The following is a 14,531-nucleotide window of genomic DNA, read 5'->3' as shown; positions in this document are numbered from 1 at the left end:
GCGGATTCTTTCCCAGCAGAGCCACAAGGGAAGCCCAAGTTTGTCATTAAAGCTGGGCATCAAAACATCCACAAATTCAGAAATTCCATGGCAGTCCAGTGGTTAGCCCAGTCTGTGCACTCTTGCTGCCAAGGGCTTGGGTTCAATCCCTGGTCAAAGAACTAAGATCCCACAAACTGTGCGGTGTGGCCCAGAACAAATAGAACATCCACAAATTAGAGAACTGCATAAAATAAGTAAATACACAACTAATAAAGCACAAACTGTGTCCAGAGCACTGGTTGAGGGAACATAAAACACAAGTCAGGTCAGAAGAGCACGAGATCAGTGACAGAATTCTGGAAGAGATGAATTCTAGGCCAGGGCTTCCTGGGAAACACACAGGCAGTTGCCTCCAATAGAGAGCAGTTTGTCTCAATACATGCATGTAGAGGGAGGTGCAGAAAGGATCATTGTAAATTTATAATGACCTCAGATTTCCATGTGGGTAATATGGCTCTTTTTTTTGAAGGTGAGAGGAGAAGGGGACAACAGAGGATGAGATGGTTGGGTGGCATCACCAACTCAATGGACTTGAGTTTGAGCAAGCTCTGGGAGTTGATGATGAACAGGGAAGCCTGGTGTGCTGCAGTCCATGGGGTCACAAAGACTCAAACATGACTGAGCGACTGAACTGAACTGAACATGGCTTTCGGGGGAGTGGGGAATTTTGTCTTCTGACGAGTCTCCATGGGTAGTAAATGAATCTGGAGATAGGAGCTGGAGACAATGCAGGTAGGGGCCGGCATGAGCACAGTGGTAGCTGGAAAATGTGCCTACAGGGCTGGCAGGGTGAGAAACGCAGGCCTTGATGGGGAGAGTCAGCAGTGAACTTGGTCAAATTGCTCAGACCTCTTTTCTATCTTTGTAGAGAGCTGCAACAAAGTTCATTTCCACCTGCCCTACCGGTGGCAGATGTCTCTTGCCAACAGGTGGGTGGACCTTCCATTCATGGAGGATATTGAGAAGGCCTTTTGTGACCCCAAAAACTGCAGGTAAGTTGGTGGTGGGTCTGGCTTGTGAAATCTACAGCATCATCAAAGGAAACCCTAGTGCTGTGCTTATGGGAAGAAGAAAAAGCAGTTTTCCTTCAGAATCCCATTCAGGTTAACTCTTGAGATTAAAATGGCAAATGACTGCTGAGTTAATAAAGATGAAGGAATAAGTGGGGCAGGATTGAAGTCACCCAGAGCCTGGCTAATACGAGAGACTCTGGGAATATTTGCTAACTCAGGTGAAATAAACAGGGACACAAATATTTGTTCAGTTAATATTTGTCTGAACAACCAAATTCATAGGTTGGTTTGCAAACCTATGAGCTCAGAAGAGCCTTTGGCTTAATTAATCTCATTGTTTGAGAAAACGATTTGAGTCATTTCATATAGTTCTAAGGCAGAATTTTGTTACATACTTTAGCATTTTATACCTGCCTCTATATTTGCTATTTTCTCTATCCTGGAGGTTTCTAAAAGGTTTCTTTATATTTCTGTTTCTGTTAGGGCTGATATGGGTGATGCTACCCATGACCATATTTATAAGCTGCATCCTACTTTATAAGGAAATACTTTAGGAGGGAAAATACAGACTTGTCACCGTCTTCAGATTTAGTGAATGTCTGGCGGAGAGTGTGTTGCTGTATTCTGCCACTAGAGGGTGCTGTCAGCCGTTTTGTTTCTAGGTGTGTTTCTCACACCAAGTATATCTGAAGCAGGGTTTTTCAACCTTAGCGCTGTTGACTTTGGGGCCCAAATAATTATTTGGTTTGCTGGAGTATTTTAGCATCATCCCTAGTGTCTACCCACTACACGCCAGTTGTGAGAAACGAAAATGTCTTTTGATGTTGTCAATGTTTCCTGGGTCTAATATCACTCCTGATTGAACATTGCTGATCTAGAAGGTATTTTGTAGAGCAGTAACTCAAACTTTTTGGTTTCTGGAGCCCTTGATACTTTTAAAATGTACTGAGGATCCCAGAGATTTCAGTTTGTGTGGATTTATAGCTATTGATATTTACCATGTTAAAAGTCACAACTGAGAAAAATTATTTACTGATTCATTAAAAATAATGATAATAAACTCATTTGCGTTAACATAACATTTAAAGATAATTATATATAGTTACATGCATACATGAATGTATGTAAGTATAACTATAAAAATAACTTTTCCAAAACCAAACCAAACCAAATTCACTGAGAATGACATTGTTTTATATTTTTGCAAATCTCTTTATTGTAAAATCAAACATTGGGTAGCCTTGAAAAACTCCACTGTGTACCTGTGAGGGGATGAAAGTGAAAAAGGTGGGTAATGTCCTAATATTATTATGAAAGTAACTTTGACCTTGCAGGAGACCCTGCAAAGGAGACCCTGAAAAGGGCTCGAACTACGCTTTGATAATGGAATTCTCTGGGCAAGGATACTGGAGTGGGTAACCATTCCTTTCGCCAGGGGATCTTCCTGACCCAGCGATTGAATCCCAGTCTCCTGCATTGAAAGCAATTCTTTACCATCTTTGCCACCAGGGAAGCCCAACTATTTAAATAATGTATAATAATTGAAAAAACTGACCTACTGTGAGTTTCAGAGTTTCTGACATTGAGCCAATCAATTGTTTTCTTTTGGGGATATTTTTTGAGGGAAGAACACATTTTGCGATTCCATTAAATATGTGGCAGGTTATGTTACCTCTCTGTATTTCAGTTTTTCTTTTGTGTGTAAGACCGTAAGCTGTATAAAGGGAATTCAGAGACCCCTTTCAACTCTCAGTTTTTAATTCTTCCCTCTTATTAAGAAGACCAGAGTAGAGAAAACAGAACCATTTTGCTTCAGAGAAGCATTTTATTAATGCTAAACTTTCCCCTCTCAGCGTTTCTGTTGGCAATTATAACATCAGTTTCCAGAAGATGATTTGTGATTTTAATCCTGTCCGACGTATCTCCACACCTTCATCCGTCACAAAGCCGGCCAGTTCTCTCTTTACCACAAAATGGATTTGGTACTGGAGGGATGGAACTGACAAATGGGTTCCATATGGGGAGAAGGTGAGTACCATTCCTTCTTGTGGATACTCTTGTATAAACTTGACAACTTCAGAAGAATCTAGTAGTACAGTGTCTGACACCTATGTGATTACCCATGGAGCATGGATATGGTAGAGAAAGTGGTATTTTTTAATATTATACTCAGCAAGCATGTATTCCGACTGCATTATAAAAAATAACTATTTTTAAGAAACTCCTTGATATATGAGCCAGCCAAATATCCCTCTTTCTTCACTATCGGGGACTGTGGCAGAACCTTGAGATAGTTTTCTATGCACTAGTCCATGAATGGGCAGAGACTACCCGTTTCAGCCAGAAAAGTAGGCAAGAGTGAGAAATCAGAAAACTGATACATATGGTTGCTAGGATTTAGTCAGAGTCTGTATTCAGATGAACTAGAAGGTTTAGACTAACCCCCACAGGGACATAGTAATAGGGGAGAGAAATTTAGACAGGCAGAGGTTCCGTCTAGTATCCCTTCTTCCGTTTGATTCAGATGATTAAGCAGAGAGGGAGGTAGCTAACGTAGGCAATGAAATTAGAGTGATGAGAAAGAGAAAAGAAAAGAAAAGCAAGAGATGGAAATGAAGCCAAAGGCAAAAACGGGATGAGGATATCCCAGCATAAGCTGCTGGGCCATACATTTGGTTCTGAGCTCCCAAGCTGCCAAAGCAATCAAAGAAATACAATCTATTACAAGATACCTGGGGCTTCCCAGGTAGTTCAGTGCTAGAGAACCTGTCTGCCAATGCAGGAGATGCCAGAGATGCAGGTTTGATCCCTGGGTTGGGAAGATCCCCTGGAGAAGGAAATGGCAATCTGCTCTAGTAGGGGCTTGACAGGCCACAGTCCATAGGGTCACAGAGTCAGATACAACTGAAGCAACTTAGCATGCAGCACACAGTCAAGCTTAGTAGCATGCCTTGAGGGGCAGGAGTGTATGACCTGAAGGAATTGCCCAAGGTGAGGGCGAGCCATAGCTCTAGAAAGCCAAAATCAAGGCTGTCGTGTAGGCACAAGGCAAAGGTAACAAGACCTGGTTCCTGAGACTGAGGAATAAATTCAAGTCTTGGAGAATATGTAATTGAAGGCTCTAGTGTTCATTCATTCACTCACTCACTCATTCAGAACTGGAGTTCTGAATGGGCTAGAGGAAGGTCCTGGAGATGGCTGGAGATTATATCTTTACATTTTGGGGGTGTTCCTTGCCCCATCACTGTGATTTGGACAGCGATATACCTATTAGATGGAGAAGGAAATGGGAAACCACTCCAGTATTCTTGCCTGGGAAATCCATGGACAGAGGAGAGTGGTGGGCTACAGTCCATGGGGTGGCCAAGAGTCATGACTTAGCAACTAAATAACAATGCATCCGTTGGAGTTTTATGTGCCTTCACTCCAGCTTTTAACTGTTCTTTCTCATTGTGTGATGAGACGATAGCTGTGATGGTCTACTTCATGACAACGTTTTGGATGTGGTTAGACATCTTGTATCGGGTACAAGTTGCTCTGTACACTTGGGTCATATTTTATGGAATATGTAAATGGACTATTGCAAAACAGCTCTATTTTTCAGGCCTCCACCTAGGGTATCATCAGTTTCAGTAACATAGACTCCATACAGTGGAGACTAAAGAAGGGTGTGACTAGACTCCACCCAGGAAGCCTTACAATCTGGTTTGGGTGGCAGGATGCATTCCTGTCCAAATCCCATGGCTGAAATAAAGTTAAGAAATAAGATATCATGATAGGAATTTCCTAAAACCCTACCCTGATGTCTTTACCTTTTTATTTTATTTTTTTAAATAGAAAGACAATGAGCAGATTTCAAACATTGACTCTTCATACCTGGAGTCTCTTTTTCTATCCTGCCCGAGGGGAGTTGTGCCGTTTCAGGCGGGTTCACAAAACTACGAGCTGAGTTTCCAAGGTAAGTGTCTGCATTTGGCAGTGGCGCCTGTCCTCTGAATCTGGCTGTGGCATCCACACAGGAGTGGGAATAGAGCCGCGGGCATGCTGCACTCAGGACCGGGTTCTTTCTAGCACGGCAGGACCGGCGGGTGGGAGCTGATGGCAATCAGAAGGGCTGCGCTCTGCGCCTTGACTGTGACTCACAGTAGCTGGGAACAGCACCTGGCACCCTGTGAAATGGGGGGGATTGGATTACATAGCCTCTGGGGGCACTTCCAGTTCTGCCATTCTAAATTCTTTATTCTAGGTGGGCTGCTTCCCTGAGACAGATTTCAGGTGTTAACGACTGCAGGAGAGACCTTGGGGCTGTGGGTCCTTCAGAATTTTAGAGCCACGCTGCTCCTTTTAGGCTTCATCATCTAGGTCAATGCTTTTATCCGTCGCCTTTTCTAAAGACTTTGAGTTCTCCCATGTTTATTGGAGACCCCATAAAAAGATTTGGTTACCTTCTGCCCATCTGCCTGCTGTGTTTAGTAAGAAACCAGGGCAGAAACTGCTCTCCCTCTGAATGTACTGCCCCATCGGCTGCCTCTGTGCCCTCTGCCCCCAAATCCCGCCCCCACCCCCACGCCCACGCCAGCCCCGTATATGGTCAGATATGTGCCCTTTCAGGACTATCCTTACAGATGCTTTGAAAGAGATGAAGGAGACTTTTTCAGCTCCTTGACATTCCCAGGTGGTACCCGAGATTTGGGCCCTGTACCAATTTCTGTGTTAAGTCACATAACTTTTCATACCTTTTCTTTTTTTTTGGCTGTAACATGTGGGATGTGGGAGCTTAGCTCCCTAGTTAGGGATTGAACTTGTGCACCACGCATTGGAAGTGCAGAGTCTTAACCACTGGACCATCAGGGAAGACCCCAAGTCACATAGCTTTGAGGGAGCATTATACTAACTACAGTGGAAAGCATCCTGGCAGTGCATATCAAGAGATATTAAAATATGCTTACTTTTTTATTCTCAGGAATCCTTCTAAGGAAATGATTCACAATAAGAAAAAAAATAAGCTATAGACATAAAGGTCTTTATTAAAGCCTCCTTATAGTACTAAATAGGAATAGCCTGTGTACCAGTAGGATTGTGACTGAACACATTAGAGTGTTACATTTCAGTGGAGTATTAGGTAGTTGTTAAAAATTATGATTGTGAAAACTGCCTTAAAAGCAAAACTTGATACTGTTAAATGAAGAAGGCCAAACCCCAAGTTTATGTTTCTGTAATTAAAACAGAAATGAATATTTTTCTCAGGAATGAATTTTTTAAAAATTTAATGATGTGGTACGTGCAACAGTGTGTGCGTTATGGACCAAGACAAGAAAGCAATAGACGAAAATAAAAATTTCTTCTGTTGGGTGGTCAAATTAAAAATGGACTTAAATTAAATTTTTTTGCAGTGGTATTCTATTGTTCTGACTGTTTAAAAAGGTGGTGGAAGTGCCTCGCGCTCTCTCGGGCAACATGGCGGGTGTGGAGGAGGCAGCGTCCTGCGGGAGCCACCTGAATGGTGACCTAGATCCAGACGACAGGGAAGAGGGAGCTGCCTCTACGGCTGAAGAGGCGGCCAAGAAAAAAAGACGGAAGAAGAAGAAGAGTAAAGGGGCTGCCCCAGGGCAACAGGAACCTGATAAAGAAGCAGGAGCCTCAGCTGATGAGTTGGCAAGACAATTGGAAAGACAAGCATTGGAAGAGAAAGAAAGAGATGATGACGATGAAGATGGAGATGGTGATGGAGATGGAGCAGCTGGAAAGAAGAAGAAAAAGAAGAAGAAGAAGAGAGGACCAAAAGTTCAAACAGACCCTCCCTCAGTTCCAATATGTGACCTGTATCCTAATGGTGTATTTCCCAAAGGACAAGAATGCGAATACCCACCCACACAAGATGGGCGAACAGCTGCTTGGAGAACTACAAGTGAAGAAAAGAAAGCATTAGATCAAGCTAGTGAAGAGATTTGGAATGATTTTCGAGAAGCTGCAGAAGCACGTCGACAAGTTAGAAAATATGTTATGAGCTGGATCAAGCCTGGGATGACAATGATAGAAATCCGTGAGAAGTTGGAAGACTGTTCACGAAAATTAATAAAAGAGAATGGATTAAACGCAGGCCTGGCATTTCCTACTGGGTGTTCTCTGAATAACTGTGCTGCCCATTATACTCCCAATGCTGGTGACACAACAGTATTACAGTATGATGACATCTGTAAGATAGACTTTGGAACACATATAAGGGGTAGGATTATCGATTGTGCTTTTACTATCACTTTTAATCCCAAATATGATACATTATTAAAAGCTGTAAAAGATGCCACTAACACTGGAATAAAGTGTGCCGGAATTGATGTTCGTCTCTGTGATGTTGGTGACGCAATCCAAGAAGTTATGGAATCCTATGAAGTTGAAATAGATGGGAAGACATATCAAGTGAAACCAATCCGTAATCTAAATGGACATTCAATTGGGCCATATAGAATACATGCTGGGAAAACAGTGCCCATTGTGAAAGGAGGAGAGGCAACAAGAATGGAGGAAGGAGAAGTATATGCCATCGAAACCTTTGGTAGCACAGGAAAAGGTGTGGTTCATGATGATATGGAATGTTCACATTACATGAAAAATTTTGATGTTGGACATGTGCCAATAAGGCTTCCAAGAACAAAACACTTGTTAAATGTCATCAATGAAAACTTTGGCACTCTCGCCTTCTGCCGCAGATGGCTGGATCGTTTGGGAGAAAGTAAATACTTGATGGCTCTGAAGAATCTGTGTGACTTGGGCATTGTAGACCCATATCCACCATTATGTGACATTAAAGGATCATATACAGCACAGTTTGAACATACCATACTTTTGCGTCCAACATGTAAAGAAGTTGTCAGCCGAGGAGACGACTATTAAACTTAATCCAAAGCCACCACACCACCTTTTATTTTCTAAGCTTTGTTGGAATACATTATACCAGATTTAATTTGCAACATGTTGTCTTAACAGTGGACCTATGTAATACTTTTATCCATGTTTAAAAAGGAAGGAATTTGATCAAAGGCAAACCATTTAATGTTATTAACCAAGGAAAAAGCTTCCAGGACTTTGAAATGTTAACCATTTTCTGTCTGTAAAGCTCCAAATAGTTAGGAATGACATACATTTTGTTTCAAACACCTAAGAGATGCTTTTCAGATATTTATATTGCCATATTCTTAATTGAATGCTTTGAATGACTACATCCAGTTCTGCACCTATATACCCTCTGGTATTGCTTTTTAACCTTCCTGGAATCCATTTTCTAAAAAATAAAGACATTTTCAGATCTGAAAAAAATAAAAATAAAAAAATAAAAAGGTGGTGGAGAGATGAAAACCAATATATCTTGTTCCTGAATCTGGAGAAATTTTAATCCCATATATTTGTTCCCTTGGTTCATAGAAGCTAGTCCAGAGAAGTTTTCAGTGTTCCAGACTATTTCCTTTCTATTTCTAATATGCTGTTTGTTCATTAAGCTAGTATTTGAGCTGTGTTGCCAGACACTAATCTGAATGCTGGCAAACCAGGCACCTTCTGAAAATAATGACAGCTTCAGGCAAGATGAAGCAATGTGATGAATCCCCAAGAAAATGGAGGGCTTGTGGGAGGGTGCCTGCTTTTATCTCAGGAGGACACTTTGGAAGGGAGTGGGCAGCCCATGCATGTGAAGGAGGTGTGTAAGAACTGAGAGTAGACATTGAAACTTAAATACTTTACAAGCTGGAAACGTCCAGAAGGTTTTGAGCAGAGTTGAGGCAGGATCTGAGTGCTCTTTTCCTTGTTGTTTTGTTGATATGCATGTGAGGCACAATTGGCATAATTGGTACAATCAGGTATATCCATTTAAAGTGTCTAGTTGGATGAGTACTGACAAATGCATGCAGCTGCTATCCTAATCAAGATCTAGAACATTCCCATCAATCCAGAAAGTTTTCTCATGCTCCTTTGTAGTCAGTCTCCCCTCTGCAGCCAATTTACTTTCTGTCATTATAATTTAATTTAATCTATTCTAGAACTTCATATAATAGAACTTTGTGGTGTGTACTCTTCATATGGTTGACTCCTCTCAGAATACTGTTTTTCACTCATCTATATTATTGCATGTAAAGTGGTCCTTTTTCATTGCTGAGTAATCTTCCATTGCATGGATATACCATAGTTTGTTTAACCACTCACCTGTTGATGGATATTTGGATTGCTTTCACATTTTGCTTATTATAATAATGCTACTAGGCACACCGAAATGCAAATCTTTGTGTGGATGTAGATTTCTCTTGGATAAATACTGAGGAGTGGATTTGTTGGATTGTATAGGTAGTGTATGTTTAGCTTGGTAAGAAGCTTCCAAATTCTTTTCCAAAGTGGTTGTGCCATTATATATTTTTACTAGCAATGTATGATGATTTACTTTTTAAAGAACTCATGCTGCAGTGTAGACCCAGGTGTACAACCTGTTAAAAACAGCATTTCACATTTGAGGTAGGAAAATACTTTCAAAATATAGCTACCATGTTCCAACCCATAATCACTGATGACTGGTTTAGGACAGTGGTCATGGGTGAGGTAATCTGGCTGCCCTAGTTCTCTTTCCCACCTGACTTTGATTGAAAGATTTGATTAATTGCAATTTGCTCATTTACCTCTTTGTTTTCTGGGTCTTATACTAAGGCCAGTGAAGGATATTCATTTTTATCATGAGCAGTTTCCATCTAAAAAGATTTTCTCGATTCATGCATGTATAGTTGAGTCATGAATATTAGCTATGTTTGTAGTCTCTGAAAAATAAAGATAAAATCATTTCCTAGGACCAATTCATGATTTGTGTTTTCTCCTTGTTTTTCTGTCTAAAGGGATGATTCAGACAAACATAGTTTCCAAGACCCAAAAGGATGTCATAAGAAGGCCAACGTTTGTGTCTTACTGGGATGTGGAGCAGGTGAAACGCAGACAAGAGTGAGTGTCTGAACGCTGCTTGCTGGCACACATTTCGATGTTCAAGTCACTCATGAATCTGGGACCCTGGTTTCTGAAATGTTCATGCTCACATACACTGCAATTCCCTTTTGCTTTGACTATGAGTAAGGTACTAACTAAGTAATACAGTGTGACTAAAAGCATTCTAGAGTAGGAAGTTTGTCTTTTCCTTAGGTTCACGGGGGACTTTGAGCAGACATCTTACTCTGGGCTGTTTCCTCAGCTGAGAATGGCTGGCTGTGCCTAGGAAAGAATCAGATGCACCATTACTGGGTTTTTATTCTGCTCTGGGTTCTTCTGAGTATCTTTAGTTTTGTGGAATGGATTTACAGGGGATGGGAGGTTGAGGGAGAAATGGAGAGAAAAAAGGGATGTAGCAGCTGCCTAGCAAAGCCTTTGAGGAAAGATAAAGTTGATGAAAATGGATTTTTTGAAGGAAATTTTGTTGTAAGGGATTCAGTGTGACAGCTCTGTCTGCTCATGAAATCCAGTCAAAAACTACGTTGCTGGGACTTCTCTGGTGGTCCAATGGTTAAGACTTCATGCTCCCACCACGGGGACCTCGGTTTGATCCCTGGTCTGGGGACTAGATCCCACATGCCACAGCTAAAAATCTTGCATGCCGTGACTATTTGGTGCAGCCAAATAAATGTAAAGTAAAATGAATTGAGAAAACTGTTTGTGGGTGGTTGTGGAAAGTAGCTTGAATACAATACTTTGGCCACCTGATGTGAAGAACTGACTCATTGGAAAAGACTGAGATTCTGCGAAAGATTGAAGGCAGGAGGAGAAGGGGACAACAGAGGATGAGATGGTTGATGGCATCACCGACTCCATGGATGTGAGTTTGAGCAAGCTTCGGGAGTTGGTGATGGACAGGGCAGCCTGGCATGCTGCAGTCTGTGGGTCACAAAGAGTCAGATATGACTAATTGACTGAACTGAACTGAGCTTAAATCCCGCTATCACATACCCAGAGGAGACACACGGCTTTAGGATAGAATAAAGGCTGTGAGTGCTACTCTGAACAATCTGAAGAGAAGTGAATGATAGCATTTTTGATGAGCACCTTACAACATATTACTTGAATCTGTTTTGCACTATACCAGTACAGTATGATGGAGAAGGCAATGGCAACCCACTCCAGCGTTCTTGCCTGGAGAATCCCAGGGACGGAGGAGCCTGGTGGGCTGCCGTCTATGCAGTCACACAGAGTTGGACACGACTGAAGCGACTTAGCAGCAGCAGCAGTATAGTATGAAAATCAGAGCTTAACATATAAATTGGGACCAGCTTCTTTCATTCGAAAAGAATTTTCATTTTATGAAAGGAGGTTTTTAAAGAGTTTTTTCCTTAAAGCATTTTTTAAAATGTAATTTTCTCATAATGGAAAATATCAAACTTAAAGAAAATTATGTGATAAACCCCTATGTACATGTTAGGGGTTCTCTATTTCAGGGTGGAGAACCCTCAAATGTGTGGTTACTCTGAATACAGTTCATACAGGAAAGACAGGATTCTTTTCCCTATACCACTAAAGTATTTAAATATTTATCATTTGGCAAAGAAGCCGTAAGACAAACTTTACTTTTTTTTAAATATTATTTTTTGGCTATGCCTCAAGGCATATGGGATCTTAGTTCTCCCACCAGGGATCAAACCCATGTCCCCCTTGTATTGGAAGCATGGATTCCTAACCATTGGACCACCAGGGAAGTCCCCTAGCCTTACTTAACGCTAACACATTAGGACTTGGAAAATTTCCAGAGGAACCTCAGCTTAATCGAAGCACAGAAAATCACTTGGGTGTATCAAACAGGGAGCCAGATGAATTTCTTTCTCTCTCTTGTTTCTAGCCATCAACAGGGGCAGACCTCGTCCGAACCTTACATCAAGATATATCTTCCCCAACCGGACACAAGCGTCTCATTCTCAAATGGCTTTGAGGTACTGGCTTTTTACTTTGTAGTGGATGAATTGTTTAAAGATGGAACAAAGTACTTTGCTACAAATGTGTGTAGTTGAATGAATGAATGAGTGAAAGAAGTGAATGAATCACTTCTGCAAAACTCTTGGAACAAGATTCAAAGGCTAACATCCAAATGGTGACTGTGTCATGTACCACTTTCCCAAAGGAGAAGGGCACCTCATTGGCACACACGATCGCCTTGGGACAGATGCTCATGACAAACTTGTAAAATAGATATTTGCTTCTCTACCTTACAGACGAGCAAACTGTAACTCACAGTAAGAGCAACTTGTCCATTAATTGGAGTTAAAAAACAGGTTTCTATGGGACTCAAAGTGGGCCTCAGCTCATCACCTTACCTGGTTGGGGCAACTCTTTTTTAAAACATTTTATTTAGTTATTTATTTTGGCTGTACTGGGTCTTTGTTGTTAGTTTTCTCTAGTTGTGGCAAGCAGGGTCTAATCTCTAGTTGCGGTACACAAGCTTCTCATTGCAGAGGCCTTCTCTTGTTGCAGACCATGGGCTCTAGGGCATGCAGTCTTCAGTAGTTGCAGCACACGAGCTCAGTAGTTGTGGTGCCGGGACTTAGTTGCCCTGCAGCATGTGGAATCTTCCTGGACCAGGGATTGAACCCATGTCCCTTGCATTGGCAGGTGGACTGTTAACCACAGGATCACCAGGGAAGTCCTGGGGCAAGATTCTTCCTGGATCATTTTGCCACATCAGAGGCTAGCTTTGGGTGCAGGCAACTCTGCTTGGGTTCCTTGGGTGCCTGCATTGCCTCTGCCCCTGCACTGGCTTTAAACAAAGAACTCACCAGGTCACTGGACTGAATCACACACCTGGGGGTTGGGGAGGGGAGGAGTGTGTGCTCCGTTTGCCTTCAGGCTAATGCTCTGTTAGCCTTGGACAGATGGGCTCCGGGCCATCTAGTTCATCACTGGAATGAACTATCAGATGCGGAAACCCTAAGCCAGCTTATCCTCCCTGCTGTCAGAGGCCTGGCAAGGATGCTCCATGGCATAGATGGCCACACATATGGACATGTGCTGTGCTAAGTCGCTCAGTCGTGTCCAACTCTTTGTGACCCCGTGGACTATAGCCCTCCAGGCTCCTCTGTCCATGCGATTCTCTGGGCAAGAATACTGGAGTGGGTTGCCATGCCCTCCACCAGGGGATCTTTCTGACCCAGGGATCGAACTCCCAGTCTCTTGGATCTCCTGCATTGGCAGGCAGGTTCTTTACCACTAGCACCACCTGGGAAGCCCACAGAGGGACATGATGTGAAAGTGAAAGTCACTCAGTCGTGTTTGACTCTTTGTGACTCCATGGACTATACAGTCCATGGAATTCTCCAGGCCAGAAGACTGGAGTGGGGAGCCGTTCCCTTCCCTAGGGGATCTTCCCAACCCAGGGATCAAACCCAGGTCTCCAGCATTGCAGGCAGAGTCTTTACCAGCTGAGCCACAAGGGAAGCCCCATCATGCCTTAAATATTTCCTGCTTCACATTTACATATTTTTAAATTTCTTTCAGTTGCTTGAAATCCATAACAATACTCCAGAATATGTTGAAGTAAGTGATCATTTTAAAGCTTCCATGAGAAATTTCAAGATTGAAAAGATAAAGAAGGTCCAGAACCTACAGCTCTTGAAGGCTTTTGAAAGGTGAGTGGCCTCCTTATCAGGCTTCCCTTGACATAAAGTTTGAAAGGATTAGTGAAGACCTGTCTTTGAAGATTTATATTCACTTTTTCATTGTAGTGGTCAACAGTTTTTTCAGTCTGTAGTGTTTTCATAGTGTAGGCTCAAATGTCTCTCTTTCAGTTTTAGCTTTACAATTAATGCTTTCATGTGTCTGTCATTTAAAAGTTTATATGTATTTATTTTTTTATAGCTATTGCCTTAATGTTAGTAGCTCCATTCTGAAAGCTGGTGGAGCACAATTTTAAGATAATTAGACTTTAGTTGGGATTTACATTATTAACTGGAGTGGGTGAGAAATGTTCTCTGTGTTAAGTCTTACGTTTTCCATATTAGCAAGAAAAAGGAGATGAAGAGAGACGAGGAAATCCTATTTTGTGCAGCAAGACGCAACAAAGTGACGTCTATCTGTAAGAATAATTTTGACTGTCTCTCACATGGAAGTCATGATGCCAAATATGGAAAAGGTTTGTATGGAATAGAGAAACTGAACTAGTAGAGCCAACACTCAGCTCTACTATACACGCTCCTATTATGAGATATATGTAATTATTTTGTATTAACCAGCACCTCCAGGCTTTTGCATTCCTGGAGAAAAATAAGCTCATGTTAATCTGAAATTTCCAAATTAGAGTGAGAAATCACTGTGGGACTTGATTCCTGCACTTTAGCCCTGCTTCCTTCCTGTCTTCTGTGTTTTATGGGAAGGGTGGGGTGCAGAGACCAGAGCACCTCATATATCTTGCAGAGTCTTCCCTCTTGTTGATGACTTTGTCTACCATTGCTCCACAGTTCCGGCCATGGCTCTTCCTGA

At 41.9% G+C, this 14,531-nt stretch overlaps 1 protein-coding gene and 1 pseudogene across 1 annotated transcript in view; both read left to right on the top strand.

Moving 5' to 3' along the window:
• ZC3HAV1 (zinc finger CCCH-type containing, antiviral 1) overlaps window positions 1–14,531 on the top strand; it is a 57,962-nt gene that overhangs the window by 38,727 nt on the left and 4,704 nt on the right. Inside the window, exons 6-12 of the mRNA XM_065939130.1 lie at window positions 911–1,034; window positions 2,909–3,083; window positions 4,893–5,013; window positions 9,923–10,025; window positions 11,902–11,992; window positions 13,551–13,681; window positions 14,054–14,184. Of these exons, the coding sequence (XP_065795202.1) occupies window positions 911–1,034; window positions 2,909–3,083; window positions 4,893–5,013; window positions 9,923–10,025; window positions 11,902–11,992; window positions 13,551–13,681; window positions 14,054–14,184 (876 nt within the window). The remainder of the gene's footprint in view (window positions 1–910; window positions 1,035–2,908; window positions 3,084–4,892; window positions 5,014–9,922; window positions 10,026–11,901; window positions 11,993–13,550; window positions 13,682–14,053; window positions 14,185–14,531) is intronic.
• On the top strand, window positions 6,481–8,179 carry LOC136171024 (methionine aminopeptidase 2 pseudogene; annotated as a pseudogene).

Source organism: Muntiacus reevesi, chromosome 6, assembly GCF_963930625.1.
Source record: "Muntiacus reevesi chromosome 6, mMunRee1.1, whole genome shotgun sequence".
Classification (NCBI taxonomy): Eukaryota; Metazoa; Chordata; class Mammalia; order Artiodactyla; family Cervidae; genus Muntiacus; species Muntiacus reevesi.
Note: the sequence above shows the minus strand (reverse complement) of the source record. Positions and strands in the feature narration are given on the sequence as shown.